This window comes from Rattus norvegicus, chromosome 3, assembly GCF_036323735.1.
Source record: "Rattus norvegicus strain BN/NHsdMcwi chromosome 3, GRCr8, whole genome shotgun sequence".
Taxonomy (NCBI): Eukaryota; Metazoa; Chordata; class Mammalia; order Rodentia; family Muridae; genus Rattus; species Rattus norvegicus.
The window spans coordinates 108475057-108491475 of NC_086021.1; the positions used below are offsets into that span (position 1 = coordinate 108475057).

Consider the following 16419-nt stretch of genomic DNA (forward strand, 5'->3'; position numbering starts at 1 on the left):
TGGGCTGGGGTCTCGGGCTGCATAGAAAGAGGAAGGCAGCTGAATACCAGCATTCGCCCCTCTCTACTTGCTGATAGGAGACACAGTGTGGCCAACTACCTCACCTTCCTGCTACCGTGCCTTCTCTGAGCGATGACTGTAAACTTAAATGAACAGTTCCCCTTTTACGTTGTTTTTCTCAGGTGTTTTGACACAGCTAAAGAGGAAGTAAGTAATACTGGATGGGTGTTATAAGTGAAAACAGAAACAGAACGTGGAGCCCAGCTTCTTAACCTCACTCCTAGAACCCTCAGGGGCTCCTTTTCCACACTCCATATTTAGGAGCTAAGCTCTGAGTTCACTATGTCAGATGTAAGCTTCGGATACTTTGCCACACCCACCCTTCTCTTCCCTTCTACAAAAAGGCTGATTCTAGAACGATACCCACCCTTATCTCTAAAATGACCCTTTCCCCCTTTCTTATTACAGGAAAGGGGAACACGCAGAGAGATAGCCCCAAGATAGTCAAAAGCACAGTAGTTAGGGGAGATGGGGTTGGTGAAATCTCATCAGTTATCAAGAGTGTGATGGAAGGACCTGAGACCTACACACCATGGGAAAGGGCTCCCCTGGGCACTTTGGTCTCACCTAATCACATTCAAGGTCAAGGTTGATTGGACAAAGGGGATCCCCAAGTCCAGCGTATATCAACCAGATAGATCCCTTACCTGCAGGAGGAAGCAGGATGCTCACAGTTCTGCATCTTTAATCTTACTACCTCTTACCAACTGAGAAATTTCACTCAACTGCATAAATGTCCTGTTTTTGTTTCCTTGTCTGGAGCATGGGAAAAACAACAACGCTGACCTCACAAAGTGCTTATTTGGACTGTTGAAGAAAAACAGAACATTTATAGTCCTGGTGCCTGCCCCTGGCAAACAACCAGAGCCCGAGAAGTGTTAGCCCATCTTCCTGCTGCTGATTAAGATTGGGATGAGAAGACAGGACGGAGCCGTCTGGGTAGTGTCTCTCTGGAAACAAACACCATGGCATGTCCCATCTAATGTGGTCCAAATAATTCCACAAACAGAGAAAGACAAAGTCCAAAAGCATCCAGGCAGGGTCACAAGAGACAGCATTAAAGAAAACTAAGAAAGAACGAACAAGAAGTGACCAGAGCTCTGAGGCCTGACACGGTCTTGCTCCTTCATGAAGCCCATCTAGGAGTTCTAGGTCTATCTTGACTCAACTGTGGCAGATACTTTATCGTTGTTTGCAGTCCTTGGCTCCTTGACATTGGTAAAGAGTGCAGAAGGATGGCTACTCCTCACTAGCTGGCACCACAATGAACAGCTACTTTTGTGCTCAAGACTCTGGGCTGGGTGCTGAGGGCGCAAGCAGGAGAAGAAAGTTTAGTATCTGTCTTGACTGTCCCAGACAACAGTATTCGGGGCAGAGGGAATGTGGGCACCCAAATCCTACCCGAGGGATGGAGAAAGCCACAGCTACCAGGAAATCAGGTTCCAGATGTTCTTCCCTTACTCTAATACTGGCCCTGAGTATAGCAATAGGGTCCTAACGGATGCACAGCATAGGTACATGGGCCGGTGAACCAAGAAACATGGACAGACAAGCAGAAGGCACGGCTCAGCTACACTGCTCTGCTCTGTGACCTCCTCCCCACCTCCAGCCTGGCAGGATCCTTTGTCTGATTGCTGGTATAAGAGACAGGGCCCCTCGGAGCTCACCTGCAGAATGAGAAGCATCTGTATAACAGAAGAAGGCAACTTGGACTGTGACAACAGCAGCAAGTCACCCAGCTTCACCTTCAGCAAGACCAGGTCCCGGAAGCCCAGCAGGGAGATCTGGCGGATGGTCAGCTCCTGTCCCTAGGGAAGAAGACAGGTGGAGGGGTGAGAGGTGAGTGCCTGTTGAATCCCCACCAGCCTCAAGGAGTCCAGGGCAAGTGTTCACAGTGCACTCGGGATGGGCTGGGACAGGCATGGGTAAGGCCTGTGGGCTATCCCAGAAGAAGACCAGGCTCTGGTTTCCTCTGGCATTAAGACAACCCGCCTAAACAATCCGAAGTCAATAACAGGGGCCATACTGTCAGGAGAGTCCAGTGGGTGGGAAGGAGTAAGAGAGAGGAGGGCGGGAAAAGAGAAAGATCACCGCTCTCTCCTTACCAAGGCTGCTCCCTCAATCTCATCTGTTAAATATTTAAGTGTTCATCCGATAAATTCTTACACAATCACAAGTAACTAATACAGAAGTAAAGCGTGTGTGGAAGGAGTGTGGCCACTTCAGTGGCTGGGGTAGCAGGCCAAGTTGGGGGGTGGGGGGTGGGGATCAAAGTGCCAATAGTTTGCCTTTGCTAGGCTCTGTGTGCTAGGCGGACCCTAAGCATTTAGATGTAAACAGTGAGACTAATCACCATGAATTGGCTGTGGTTTGTGTGTGTTCTTCTTAAACTCATCTACTGGAACCCTGGGATTTGGAGAGGCATTTTACAGTTTTCGAAGATTATGCATATGTGTGTGAAGTGGCGATAAAGCTGACCAGCCATGCACTGCTCTGATTAAATATGACTCATCCTTGTTCCTGGGACGGGGTTCAAGGTAAGATCAGTCTTGGAAAGAGCAGCAAGAAACAGAGACAGTTGCTCTCTCCAATATGGGTGCTCATCTTCCAATCAGCCAACACCTCTTCAGAGCTTCCACGATGCTGTCTATCTGTAAAGATGGAGACTGGATTCTCCTTAGAGGCCCGGCCAGGCTGTGCTTCATCCATGATGTTAATAATCTTCTTCCCCCTACAATCCTCGATGCCCTCCTCAAAGCACACACCTGAGACCTTGCAATTTATACCTCAAGGTTTTACATTTTTCTTTCTATACCTTTAAAATGATTACAAATAAAAGGTATTGTTACTTGATCTTTGTTAGGTCTCAGAGAGTATCTATATGCAGAAATAACCATCATGCCTTAGCTCAGGCTGAACTAGAGAAGGATCTCTGACTGTCAGATAAAAGTCAGAATTCCTTAGGAACTTATGAGATGGGTTCCCACCAATCAGAAGGGACAAATGGCTGTCCACTGACAGGTACCTGTGGCTGCATATTAAAGCCCATGCTGGCCTTCAGGCTCCCTCAGTCCCTACTCACAAGTACTTGTTATATATCTCAAAGCTCCCACACTAGCCTCCTGGCCCTTCTGCTAGCTACCAGCCTGTTCCAGATCCCTTATAATAGCACCGCCCCCATTCTCTCTTATTCTCTTTCTTGCTGTTTTACTAGCTTCCCTAGCCCTGGACTATGTCCAGTTTGCTTTTGTTCTTCTTGGCTCTGGACTCTTCCAGATGCCTCTGATGTGTTCTCTCTCTCTCTCTCTCTCTCTCTCTCTCTCTCTCTCTCTCTCTCTCTCTCTCTGTTTCCCTCCCTCTCTCCCCTCCCTCTCCCATAATAAAAACCTTCCACTAACTGGGGAGCAGCCATCGCAGTGGTTTCTTTACTGCACCCCTCATGTATAATCTTTCTCTTTCATCACCTAAAGAGTTGGGAAGCTGGTATTACCCATGCTTGACAGCTAGATGACAAGGAAGGCAAGACCCAGTGACCCAAAACTGCCCCTTATTACTCTGTTTAGGCCAGGCTACTTAATAATAAAGGCTGCTGGGGGCTGGCAGAAACTATCCAAGTTACGTGATATCAGTAATGGAAGTGTTTGATTTCAATCATAGGAGGCAGAAACAGAGGAGGCAGGCAGACTTTTTGAAACTAGCCTGAATGTCAATCTGGAGGGAAGAGGAGAAAGCAAGGAATAGGAAGGCAATTGCAGAAACCCACTATCAGCCACTGCAGAACCACTTTGCATAATTGGTCTCTCCGGGAAGCCCCAGAGGCTCCCCAGGCACTGGAGGCCTCTCCACTTGCCAGCCACAGGGATGGTGGCTCTTGACTGTTTTGTTTTGGATTTCATTTCTAAATCACTAAGTAATTACTATTTCTAGGCTACTATCCAAACAGTTAGGACACGGTTAGGATGAGCAGAAGCCACCTTCTGTAGCATGCTTGGTATCCATAGAAGAAACCACTCTTCCAAGACTTACGTTTATCTTCTGGACTTTTCTTGACTGTCTCTACCTCTAGAAAATCACACACAGAACCTTTAAACACACAGAGGCCATGCCTTTATTTAGCTTAGTGTAACTTGGACACCTTTGCATATCAGTGCACCACGCTGCTCTCCTGCCCCATACTACTTTAAGAACATTTAGTATTCCAACACGTGAATATACTCTAACTGCCATTGCGTCAACTGAAATGCCTCCCCAACACAACAATTCTGCAATAAACCTGCTCATCCACCATACTCTGAACACTTCTGTGCGTGTACCCAGACCACTACCACTCAACTTTCACTGTCAACATCTGCCTTTAAAACGGGATGGAGAGATGGCTCGTTAAAGTGAGTGGTGAGCAGACATGAAGGCCTGAGTCTGAGCCCCCAGAATACACATTTTAAAAACCACACGAAGTCTGTAATCTCAGCACTGGATAGGCAGAGCTAGGGCTTCAGGGTCAGTTAACCTAGCCAAGTCAGGGAGATAACAGGTTCAGTAAGACCGTGCTTCGAAAAATATGCAGTCAGGAAGGGCACCTGACATGGGCCTCTATCTAGCCTTTACCTGTATGTGTACAGACACACACACACACACACACACACACTATGATCTTGCCACATTGCCCTCTCAAAAGAACACACTGACTTATCTGTATCTGAGAGCACATTTTCCCACACATTGGAGAATATGGAGAGAAAACATGGTAGACATTCAAGAGTAACCCATTCCAAACACACCTGCTTGGCCAAGCCAGGGGGAAAGAAGAGATACAAAAATTTAGGGCAACTTCTCAAGTCAACCTGCTTTTCTATTGCTACTCCGCCCCTTCCCACTCCATCTCCTTTCCAGAATGTTCCCAGCAGTACCTCTTCACACAAGTGACCTGCAGTCACTTGGGAGTGGGCTAGACAGCACTCTCCTAGAAAAGATGAGAGACTTGGCCTTCAAACCTTCCGAGCTAAGGTTAAACAATCCATGCTCAGGAAAGGGAGAGTCTGCTTAGTAAATGATCAGAGGGCTGGCTGTACAGCATCAGCACCAGGTACTTCCTATGTGGAAAAGTGAGCTCAAGCAATCCTAAGACCAGAGTGTGAGGTGCAACTTACGTCAAGACTGTCCTCAGTACCCCATACCTGTGTGTGCAGACAGTGCACATAATGTGGGGATTACATCGACGGTCTCAGCAGACACAAAGGCCTTTTTTATGTACAAACGCTGGCCTCCCAGGCTGTCAGGAAAAGCAGTCAACAAGAGAGAGGAGGTACCTGGTTTATACTAACAGAAACAAGCCAATCACTGCTTCCTGAGACTACCATTCATGGCCACTAACTAGGACCTGGGCTGTCCTCAGACTCTGATATGACTTCACTTCATAGTAGATAAGAGAGAGGACACCTATTCATCCAAAAGTAAAAGCAAGTGCTTGTAACCTCTGTGCTTGAAACAGAAAAATCACTTCCACATTACCCAATGTACAGGCTGCCCACATAGCGTGCCTTCTGCCTTGGTGCCCATTTGTCACGGATCTCCTCAGCTCCTTTGAATATTCTGCCTAATATTTTGAATCCGGGTCTCTCCCTCTCCATTTCTGTTAGCAAATAAAATGAGTCAGCATAGGCAGATGCTTCAAGGTCCACAGGGAAGAGAGTGGCCAGGTGGGTGGGCCACTGGCCAGGGGTGAGAAGAGTGAAATGAGAAGTACCATGTACCACCAGATCTTATCACCTCTTAAAAGAATCAAAAGAGAACCATCCTTAGGTCTGCATGGCTGTGTTCCTGCCTGTCTCTGAGTCCCTCGGCACCCATCCTGACCCACACGCCACATTCTACAGCCACTGTCATGTCAGGGCAGCTGCTGCACAAATGACCCTGAACATCATCTTCCTTTGGGTTAAACAGATTGAACGCAAGATGTTGTGTTTTATAAAAAAGAAAGAACAGGATATGTTGGTATGGTGAGGTGTGTGTGTGTGTGTGTGTGTGTGTGTGTGTGTGTGTGTGTGTGTGGTGCTCCTGTGGGCTCCTGCTGAGGCATCCCTTCCCCCTGAGGTACCAGCCATACGACAGATGCGGTATGGAATAGAATTTATTTAGGACATGGGGAGGGGAGTTGAGGAGGGAGTAGAGATAAAGGAAGAGGGAGAGGGAGAGGGAGAGGGAGAGGGAGAGGGAGAGGGAGAGGGAAGAGACTGGCCAGAAACACATGGAGAGGGGAGAGGGGGAAAGGGAGAATGGGCAGAGAGAAAGAAAGTGAGGAGGGGGCCAAACACCCCTTTTATAGTGAGCCAGGCATTACCTGGCTGTTGCCAGGTAACTGTGATGTGGAGCCTAGAGGGAATGCTATCACAGATGCTGACTAAATTCTTTTTTCATCTGTACGTATATCAGAATGCATTATTTGTCGTTTATATAAAAATCAAAGTTAAGGTAACACCTAGCATTTTCATTTGCTACCCTCAGGTGTGTCTTTCTGAGGACCTGCTGCTTGCTAAGGGGTGACACCTGCAGGTGAGGGGGTATCTGTGGGTGCAGGCACTGAGGGTCTCTTAGCACTGGTTCAGAGAGCATGATGAGAGGAGCAGACTTCAACCAGGCTGCTATATGCATTGTGTGCAGGGGATGTGAAGGCAAGTCTGCAACGGGAAACGACATCCCTTAGCAAAATTTTAAATACCGGGTATGGAGTGCAAGCCATCCCGTGCTCCTTTGAAACACCGCAAGTGACGTGCAAACAATCTCCTGGAGCCTTCACTGTGGAATAAGGAAATTCCAACCATTGCTGATGGCTCTGTTTCCAGTCTGCCTATTACACTCACACTTCAACAAAGCAGAGCAGGAAAAGCCTTAACCCCAGGGGGAGGAGAGGAATGTGAGCAGGCTGCAGGTATGTGCAAGCAATTTGGGGGAGAACTAGCTCACCAGTTAAGCTAGATTGGCTGGCCAACAAGACTCAAAGATCTATCTGTCTGTCTCCCCCAACCGCTGATATGCAGCAAAACCGACTTCTAAACAGGAGATGAGGATCTCAATTCACAGACTCACGCTTCCATAGCAAGCATGAGGCAAGAGTCTCTGCCCTAAATCTCACACTCTAGAAAAACACTTACTATTGTTATTACGTTCGATTATAAGCACATCTTTGTTTCTTTGTGTAAGTTTGTGCAAATGAGAGCTGGAGAGATGGCTCAGTGGTTAAGAGCACTAATTGCTCTTCCAGAGGTCCTGAGTTCAATTCCCAGCAACCACATGGTGGCTCACAACCAGCTATAATGAGATCTGATGCCCTTTTCTGGTGTGTCTTAAGACAGCTAAAAAAAAAAAGTTTGTGCATATGAGTGTGGGGCCATTGAGTCTGGAAGAGCACATTGGATGCCCTGGACCTGGAGTTACAGGCAGCTGGGAATTACCCAACCTGGGTGTTGGGAATTCCAGCCAGGGCCTCTGTAAGAACGGTGCAAACTCCTAACTGTTATGCTATCTCATGAGCCCTAAATCCCAATCCTACGTTTTGCAGAGACGGGTATGCATTAAGTTAAATACCCTTGACACGCCCACACTCTAGAGCTCCAGCCCGCACATCCTCCTACCCAGCATGCCATGTAGCTCTCTGAGAGTCTATCAGAGAACAAGGAACATTATCCTTTTCCACGACTTCAGGACAACAGCAATTTGCTTAAAAATGTGTTTCAGGGGGACCAGCAGGAGGGGGAGGGAGTAGGGAGGAGAAGCAGAGGGTTGGGGGTGAGTGAATATGGAGAAAGTGCACTAGACACACATGTGCACTAGACACACATGTGCACTAGACACGCATGTGAAGCCATCCTGATGAACCAACACTTTCTGATCAATGTGCACTAACAAGGAACTTTAAAACTGCACTTCAAAGAGAAAGCCAGTGGAAAAGACTGGTGGGTTAAGGAGGAAAGAGAAGGAAAAAGAAAACCCACCTTGTTCAGAGTGTGTGTGTGTGTGTGTGTGTGTGTGTGTGTGTGTGTGTGTGTGTAATTTCAAAATCATGAGGTTAACAAGGACCTACAAATTGCTGGTTGTATTTAAGACCCTCCTCTTCACTTGAAGCTAGAGGGTAAATATAGGCACAAAGAGTTCTCAGAAGGCCTCTGGAGCCCTTTCTAACCGAAGTGCCCCACCTCCAGACTGTTCCCCTCTTAACAAGAGGCCTGATCACCTAGGTCAGTGGAGGAGACAGGCTGTTGCATCCCAGTAACACTAACCTGAACCGGATAAAATATTGCCTGCAGGGTAGGGAGTGTCTCGGTGAAGAAGTGGTCCCAGACTTCAGCCAGAACCTCAATGCGATTGTCACCTACACACAGGAGAGAAGACAGGAGAAAGGAGAGAACCTGTCATTACTCACAGAACAGGCCACAGGAAGGCTCCTTCTCAGAAGTAAAGTCGAATATACTAGGGAACTTGTAGCTGGGAGCTACTAACACCTGGGGAGCATAGCCACAGTGCTACAGGGTCTTTCTACCCTCAAACTTCTGCAGAAAAGGGAGAACATTTAAGACCACATGACAAACATTATCCATCAGTAGGCCCTGATACCCCATCTTACAGGTTCAGAGACACCAAGTAACTAGACCAACAATACACAGCTCAAAGGCAAAGCCGGGGTCCCTGACCTCACATTCTTTACCTGTTCTGATGATTGCTAGCAGTTAGACACTGATCTGTTTGCACAGTTATACACAGCTGTGTCTGTCTGCGTAGTTATATACTGGTTGGTTTGCACAGATAAACAACAGTCTGTGTGCACAATTATACACTGCTGTTTGCACAGTTATACACCCTTCTGTTTGCACCATTACACACTGCTCTGTTTGCAGTTATATACCGCTCCATTTGCACTGTTGTTACACACTGTTTGTAGGTATATACTCCAGCCTGATTCTGGCCTTGAACTGTCAGGTGAGATGTAGACAGGAGATCTAGAGTATCACTTTCACCCACTGTCACACTGAAGCTGAGAGGCACCTCCTGACCGTGGCTGCTCACCCGGGCACCAGGAAGCCAAAGACCACCCACAGGGTACAGTACACAGGCCACCTCATGCCACTGAAGGGATGTGAGAGGAAGAGAGCCTGGTTGAGGTGGCAGCTGCTTAATGACCTAGATGTCAGAGCTGATGGGCTACTACTTTCTGCTCATTTTGAAACTGGGTCAGCCAAGACAAGATACCAAGAGTTGTGTTTGGCAAAACACCATTAGTTCCACGGAACGAATCTTGATAGAGTCGTTTAGTGTCTTCCGTCTATTAATTTAATGGCCAGTAAGAGCAATGGCTGGGGAGAAGGCACAGAACAAGGACAGAGCTAGTCGCTAGCAGCTGCTGGAAGGTCAGGGTGGATACAGACCGTGTCAGCCTCTGCTTTCCCTGGCAAAGCACTAATCCAACATTGCTGGAACCATCCAGCTAGAACTTGAGAGTCCGGGACATGTTTGTCCTTTGTACACTTTATGTGCAGAGCACCAAGCCAGACACATCAACAAACCACTATGGAAAAGCCTTCGTGGCCAAAAATGGCAAGGGCCAAATGTGTAGGTTTTTGCAGATGCCAGGTCACTGAGGGGCAGGAGGCACAAATCTGACCCAAAGAGGTGACATTACAGGGCAAGCCTATCTAGTTAGTAGGAGTAGTTTCCATTTTCTCTTAGAGAAAGGACACTTCTACAATATGGGACACACAGCCAAGAGGATCTGTCTCCTTCTCCTGTGTCTTCATCCTCAGCTAGATTTCCCTCTGTCTTTGGAGTGTGGCTATTCAGGTTTGAGCTCGGCTCCTCATATCAGCACAGAGCCTCTGCATGTGATAATAATTCTTCTGCCCCAATTTTTCTTTCCCACCTCCTCGGCTAACTTGCCGGTTAACCCTCCTAGTTTCAGATAAGACTTTATCCTTACAGGCTACACACCCCAAACACTAACACACTCACACACGACTGACATATTTTAATATATGATGATTTGATTAGTCTCTGTTCTCATTTCCAATTTAGCTCCCCTGGAACCTACCAAGGAGCTGGCATCCAATTACTGACTGATCAGCCACACAGAATCATCTTTCAATATAAGCAGTACTTATTCCCTCTCGGGATGAGGTAGGGACATTTAGTTCCCTAAGTCCAAAATGAACCCCAAAGAGGGGTGAAGGCTGTTCTGTCTTCTTTGTTGGTAGCCCTTATCTGAAGCTTTCTATGGTGAAGGGAAGGAGGGAGAACCCTGTGGGGCAACGCTGTGCCTGCTTCCGTGCTAAGACTGACCTCATGAGTCCTTCCACCCTGGAGCTGGGAGGTACCTTCTGGAAGATTTTGATCTTATTGATGGTGGCAAAAATCAGGGAGGAAAAAAAGGCTCCAGAAAGTGTTCTGTGAAAGCATCAGACACAGACCAACAAAGGAAGAAAGAGATATAGGAAACAGGTAGCTTCATTTCCAGAAACAGCCTATGTAAGTCAGAGTCAGCTCCCCATGAAGGTGAAGGAGCTTGAATGGAAGGTTCTAGATGGCTGTCATCAAGTCTTCTCTTTGGTGCACCACAGAAGTCAGATTGTCAGCGGCATACAGGATGCTATAAAAAATATCCTGAGAGGGAAGGTCAGTGCAACTGTAGAAAACACTGAAAACAAGATGGTGCCCTGCCCTGCAGCTGCTGTCACGCACAGCTGAAGACGGTAACAAACCCAAGTGGGAGCAGGCATGGCGCCAGAGCGCCTCCGCTAAGCAATGGCACAGGGCACCCTGGTTATCCCCACACTTGAGTTTTTGTGATACGAGAACCCCTCCACAAAACCTTTCTTGACATTCTAATGCAAAGAGTAGGATTACTCTGTTTGAAGACAAGGACACTTCTCAAATGCCCCCTAAGCCTGTTCAGCGTGCAGAAAGGGCTCCAACATCACAAACCAGACACCAGGAAGCCTCAGGGACATCACCAGGTTCCTGGCCATGCTTCGGGTTTATAGGCACAAAATCTTCAATGATCTTCGGTCATCCCACTGAATGTCCATCTGTGGGTTTCCACTCGAGTCCACCTCTGCTTGAAGGTCACTCGTGTCTACACACGATTCAAGGACACCTTCCTGATTCAAGGACATCTCAATCTTACTCAGTGCCTATTTCACAGAACTGGTTTTACACATCTCCAGGAGGTTCAGTAACTCCTCAGAACTGACATACAGGATATACAAGACAGACAAAAGGGGTCTAGCCAGGGACAAATGCTTCTTGGCCCTCCCTTGACTGGAGGGTTACCTTCCAATACCTGTGTATTAACCTGATTCCCAGATACAAAGAACCACTAAGTTCCTAGTCAAAACGAGTCAGCACTGATGGGTAGATGGATGAAGAAAGTATTATCTAGCTATATACTGGAGTAAATGGCCTCAAAAAACCCATGCGTCTTCTGACATGTGTCAAAAGACATGGCCTGAGAGGTCATCATATCCAGTGAAAGAAGACACTTAACAAAAATGTGATTTATTGCTGTTTGATCCCTATGAGGCAAAGCCCTGGAAGCCAGGTGTGAACGGTGGTCACGAGAACATGAGCGCAAGATGGTTTGGAGTTTCCTGGTTCAGGGTGAGGAACTGGAGGCCACAACAGAGAGGAGAAAAGTCAGGGCTGACAGGCAGGGATCTCATATCATGTGCTTTATCACAACTTCAAATGAGATCTTTATTTTTATATATTCATTTGTGTGTGTGTGTGTGTGTGTGTGTGTGTGTGTGTGTGTGTGTGTGTATTTCTACCATAGCTTATTTCCAAAGGTTTGGGGGACATTTGCTTTGAGCCAAGCACCAGAACTTTCTAGCATCTATTTCTTATTTTTCTTCCAACTTTGTCTTGCCAAGTGCCACATTACTGGGCAGGTGTCTTTCTCAGGAAATAGGGAAAAATGTCTTTCACTGGACATAATGCTCTCGACCATGTATTTTTGAAGTCATGTACTCTAGTATATGGCTAGTTACAGCCCTATGAAGTCAGTGTGTCTGCACAGCCTTCTGGCCTATACTAAGGATATGTGGCTAGAGCACAATAGGTAGACCAGCTGTGTGCAAAGTTTGCTGACATATGTACCTTTTACTTGCTGCAAGCCCTGACCCCATTTCATCCTTTTAAAATGAGACTCTGAGCTGGGGATGTAGCTCAGTTGATAACATACTTGGGTTGTATGCACAAAGCCCTGGGTTTAATCTCTAACAGCGTAAACCAAGCATGGTGGTACATACTGTAACCCCAGAACTTGGGAGGTGGAGGCAGGAAGATCAACCGGAAGTTCTACATCATCTTCCCCTATGTAGTAAGTTTGAGGCCAGCCTGCTGGGATATAGACGGGGAGAGAAGGGGGAGGGAGAGAAACACAGAGACAGAGAGAGAGAGAGAAAGAGATTGAGAGGCAGAAAGGTGCCAAGATTCACTAGCAAACTAGAGAACAAGCTAAGCCAAGTCCCTAGAAACCCTCAGTGGAATGGAAGGGGCTATCCGCTCTTTCCTTTGAGAGCTCTGCCTGACCTTTCTGCAGTCAGTTTCTTTCTATCCAGTCACTTGGATTCTAAAACCACTGACAGACCAAGAAATTTTCTTCATCTGTCAGATCACATCGCATTGAGGGAGAGCCGGTTTATCCTATTGTTCCCCAAATTGGGAGCACCTTTGTCTAGTATGATTCCAAGAAATACTGCAATGGTGGATGGAGAACAGCCTAGAACAGACCAGATGGACCAGAAGCATCTGCTTTAGAGCATTTACCCTTATCCCTTCAAAGGGCACCACCAGGATGCATCTGTGGAAACCCTTACCTGGTCTCCACTAAATCACCCCATTGTAGTCCATTTTTGCAAAGGCAGTCTGTGTTGCACTGGCAGGGGCAGCTGGTTCAAACCACTGAAGGCAGAGAGAGGCAGGGGTGACTCACTCACTGGGAGTCTGCTGCTTTTGGACAGATGTGGCTCAACCCTGCAAACACCAGAGACTGAGTCAGAGCCCCCGTGCGCCAGTGCCTTGTACTTGCCTTCACACTGCTTGATCTTCTCCTCCACAAAGGACAGTCCTTTTGCAAGAAGCTGGTTCTGCCAAGAGAAAACAAAGAGCACAAGAGCTGAGTGACTCTGTTCCAGAAGACTGGATCATAGGCAAGCTATACTACGGGGCATTTTTCCAACTCCTCCAATTCCCATTCCCAGCGCAGAGTTTTCGGGCCCCGTGTGTTAGACAGTTTATGAAGCTCTTTGTCCTGGAAGAGCAGGAACCTCAGAGGAAGACTGTGAGACACCACATAGCCCAAGGGTAGTAAGCCAAAAAGCCAAATGCAGTCACCACCCCACTCATCTCTCAAACTAACAGATACTGAAGGGAACCAATCCAATTCACTGTTGAGCCCAAAGCCCTTGAGGCTCTTGATGACTTAACCCCATATGGAGAGCCTAGACAAATGGGAAACTAAACAGAGCTAGTTTTGTTTTGCTTTGTTTTGTTTTAAGAATATACTTGGAGCTAGACGTGGTGGTACAAGCCCAGAACTCTCAAGGCAGAGCCAAGTGGATCTACATAAGTTCAAGGCTAGCCTGCTCTACATAGTGAGTTTCAGAATAGCCCATCAAAGAAAGACCCCTGTCCCAAAACAAAGAAACAAATTCAGGCAGCTGGGAAGTGGCTCAGTGACTCTGGTTTTCCAGCACTCCCATCGGGTGACTCATCGTCTCCTATGTCTCTAGAACCAGCAGGGTCCAACTCTTCCTGCTCTTATTGTGCAAATACACCACCACCACCACCCCCACACAAACACACAGGCACACATGCACACAGGCACACATGCTTCTAATTAAAAAATAAAAATTTTAAAAAGAATAAATCTCATGTTTGATACAACACAAAGAGATCAAATGCAAACTTTTAGGCAATCTCGAATATGGATCCATTCAACAGGGTATGTGCATGGGAGAGTTGTAGAGAGCCGGGCTAAATTCTCTCCAGTTGCAATCAGCAATGAATGAATGTCCTACCTCTATCAGAGAATTTCAATCCTCCATCGCTTACCAATGGCTGCCTGCTCATAAGAGGTTTCAGAGGCTAAGCTCTTTCCACTCTGAATCATGTCACCGAGACCTCCACCCTCTGTGTGTGTGTGTGTGTGTGTGTGTGTGTGTGTGTGTGTGTGTCCCTAACACACAAAACCACTCCTGTGTGAGCTACAGAAACTCTGAGATCACTGATGGCCTCTCTCATTAGGTTACCAAAGACCTGCCCTCCTTCATGGGGGAGGTAGAGAGCAAAGACAGTATACAAACTAAAAAGCCAATGTTCTCCTCACACAGCCCTTTTATAAAACTCAAAGATCCCAGTACAGCTGTCTCAGTTAGGGTTTCCACTGCTGTGATGAACACCGTGACCAAAGCAGCTTGGGAGGGAAAAGGTTTATTTGACTAACAGATCCTGAGCTACAGTGCATTGTGGGAAATCAACACAGGAATTCAAACATGGCAGGAACGTGGAGGCAGGAGATGATGCAGAGAAGCCATGGAAGGATGCTCTACATTAGCTCCTCGTGGTTTGCTCATTCAGCTTTCTTATGAGCACCCAGGGCCACCAGCCGAGGGACAGCACCACTCACAATGGGCTGGGCCCTTGCCTATTAATCACTGATTAAAAACAGTGCCTGGCTTGCCTACAGCCCAATCTTCTGGGGGCTTTTCTCAACTGAAGTTCTCAGCTCTCAGACGACTCTAGCCTGTGTCAAGCCGACACACAAAGTAGTCAGCACAACAGCAGTGTGTACGGTTGGGTGGGAGGAGGGTGAAAACCACAGCAGGTCAGGTCCTGCTCACCTACTTTATAGACTGTGTCTCACTATGTAGCCCAGACTGGTCTCAAACTTGTAACCTTCCTTCCTCTACCTCCAGCTCCCTCCTTGCTTTCACTAGCTTTCTTCGTCTTTCACTAGCTATGCTGTCTTATTATGTGTTCAAATGATTTTAATTTAAGAACACTTGTGTTACCGCTTGCAGTCTATGCCTGAATGGGAATATGAACAGAACAGTGCAGATCTCACAAAGGCCAGAGGCATCTGGTCCCCTGGAGCTGTTGGCACAAGCAGCTGTGTGTCAACCCATGCAGGAGGTAGGAACTGAAGTTGGGTCTTCTGCAGAAACAGTTATGTGCCATCTCCCCGGCCCCACATTTAAAAATGTTAGCAGACATATAACAGTTGTGCATTTGTGACATTTCAACGCATGTGTGCAGTGTGTAGCAACGAGGTCCTAGTAATGGGTAGATCTCAGATATTTAACATTTTTTTGTGCTGGGAACATTTAAATTCTTATTGTCATGATACCCCTGGCATATCATTAAGTTCTTAAAAACATAATGATTATAGACACATACCACTATACATCCTTAGTGATCAGTGACGGTGGTGACGAAAGCTTAACATCTTCCCAGGAGTGAGAGGTAAAGTCACTGTGACAACAGGACTTTAACAGTTGTTCTGAGGGTTTCTCAGGGTGTGTGTGTTTGTGTGCATGTGTCTGCATGTGGTGTCCTTGCCTCTATGAGTAGCCTCTTTTCCACATATTTGTTGGAGGCAGGGTCTCTCACTGAACCTGAAGATCACTATTTCAACAAGATTATCTAGCCAACAAGCCCCCCAGCATCCTACTGCCTCTGCCTTCCCAGCACTGGGGGGTATTGGTACCTGCAACCAGGCCTGGCAATTTCATGGGTGTTGAGAATCCAATCTCAGGTCCACATGCATGCCCAACAAACACATTACCTACTGAGCCGTCTCTCCTGCCTCTGTGCCAAGAGAGTTTTCAAAAGCACTAGCACATTTCTGTGACAGGCACACATGATCCAGATTCTAAAATCCCACTGGGATTCAGATATGACCCAATTTTAACATGTAATTAGCCACTGTTTAATTTCAAGATGGCAGATGGAACTTGAATTAGAGTTAGAATAACACTACATTGAAGCGTGCCAATTTTCTTGGAGGGGAAAAAATTACTATGGACTGCACAGGGAATGACAACGAAGTGCCAACCTGTTCTCCAGCTCTGGCCCAGCAACTGCATCTGCCTCTGGGTCAGAAAGCAAGAACACAGCCCAATGTCAGCTGATCTAGACCTCCAGGCAGCCAAGATAGATGAGAAAGAGTACTCAGATGAGGGGAAAGGACAGCTGTCACACCACCTGAGCACAAATGCCACTGTGACCTTAGAACGGTGACTCCCAACCTTCCTAATGCAGTTCCTCATGTCGTGGAGACCTTCGACCACACAATTATTTCATTGCTACTTCACA

The 16419-nt window shown here is 47.0% G+C and overlaps 1 protein-coding gene across 4 annotated transcripts in view; it reads right to left on the reverse strand.

Moving 5' to 3' along the window:
• Prr5l (proline rich 5 like) overlaps positions 1-16419 on the reverse strand; it is a 170446-nt gene that overhangs the window by 16950 nt on the left and 137077 nt on the right. For all 4 annotated transcript variants that reach the window (XM_017591900.3, XM_039105436.2, XM_006234647.5 and 1 more), the window contains 3 exon segments: positions 13133-13190; positions 8334-8425; positions 1728-1868 (listed from right to left, as the gene is read on the reverse strand). In XM_017591900.3, coding sequence (XP_017447389.1) covers positions 1728-1868; positions 8334-8425; positions 13133-13190 — 291 coding nt within the window.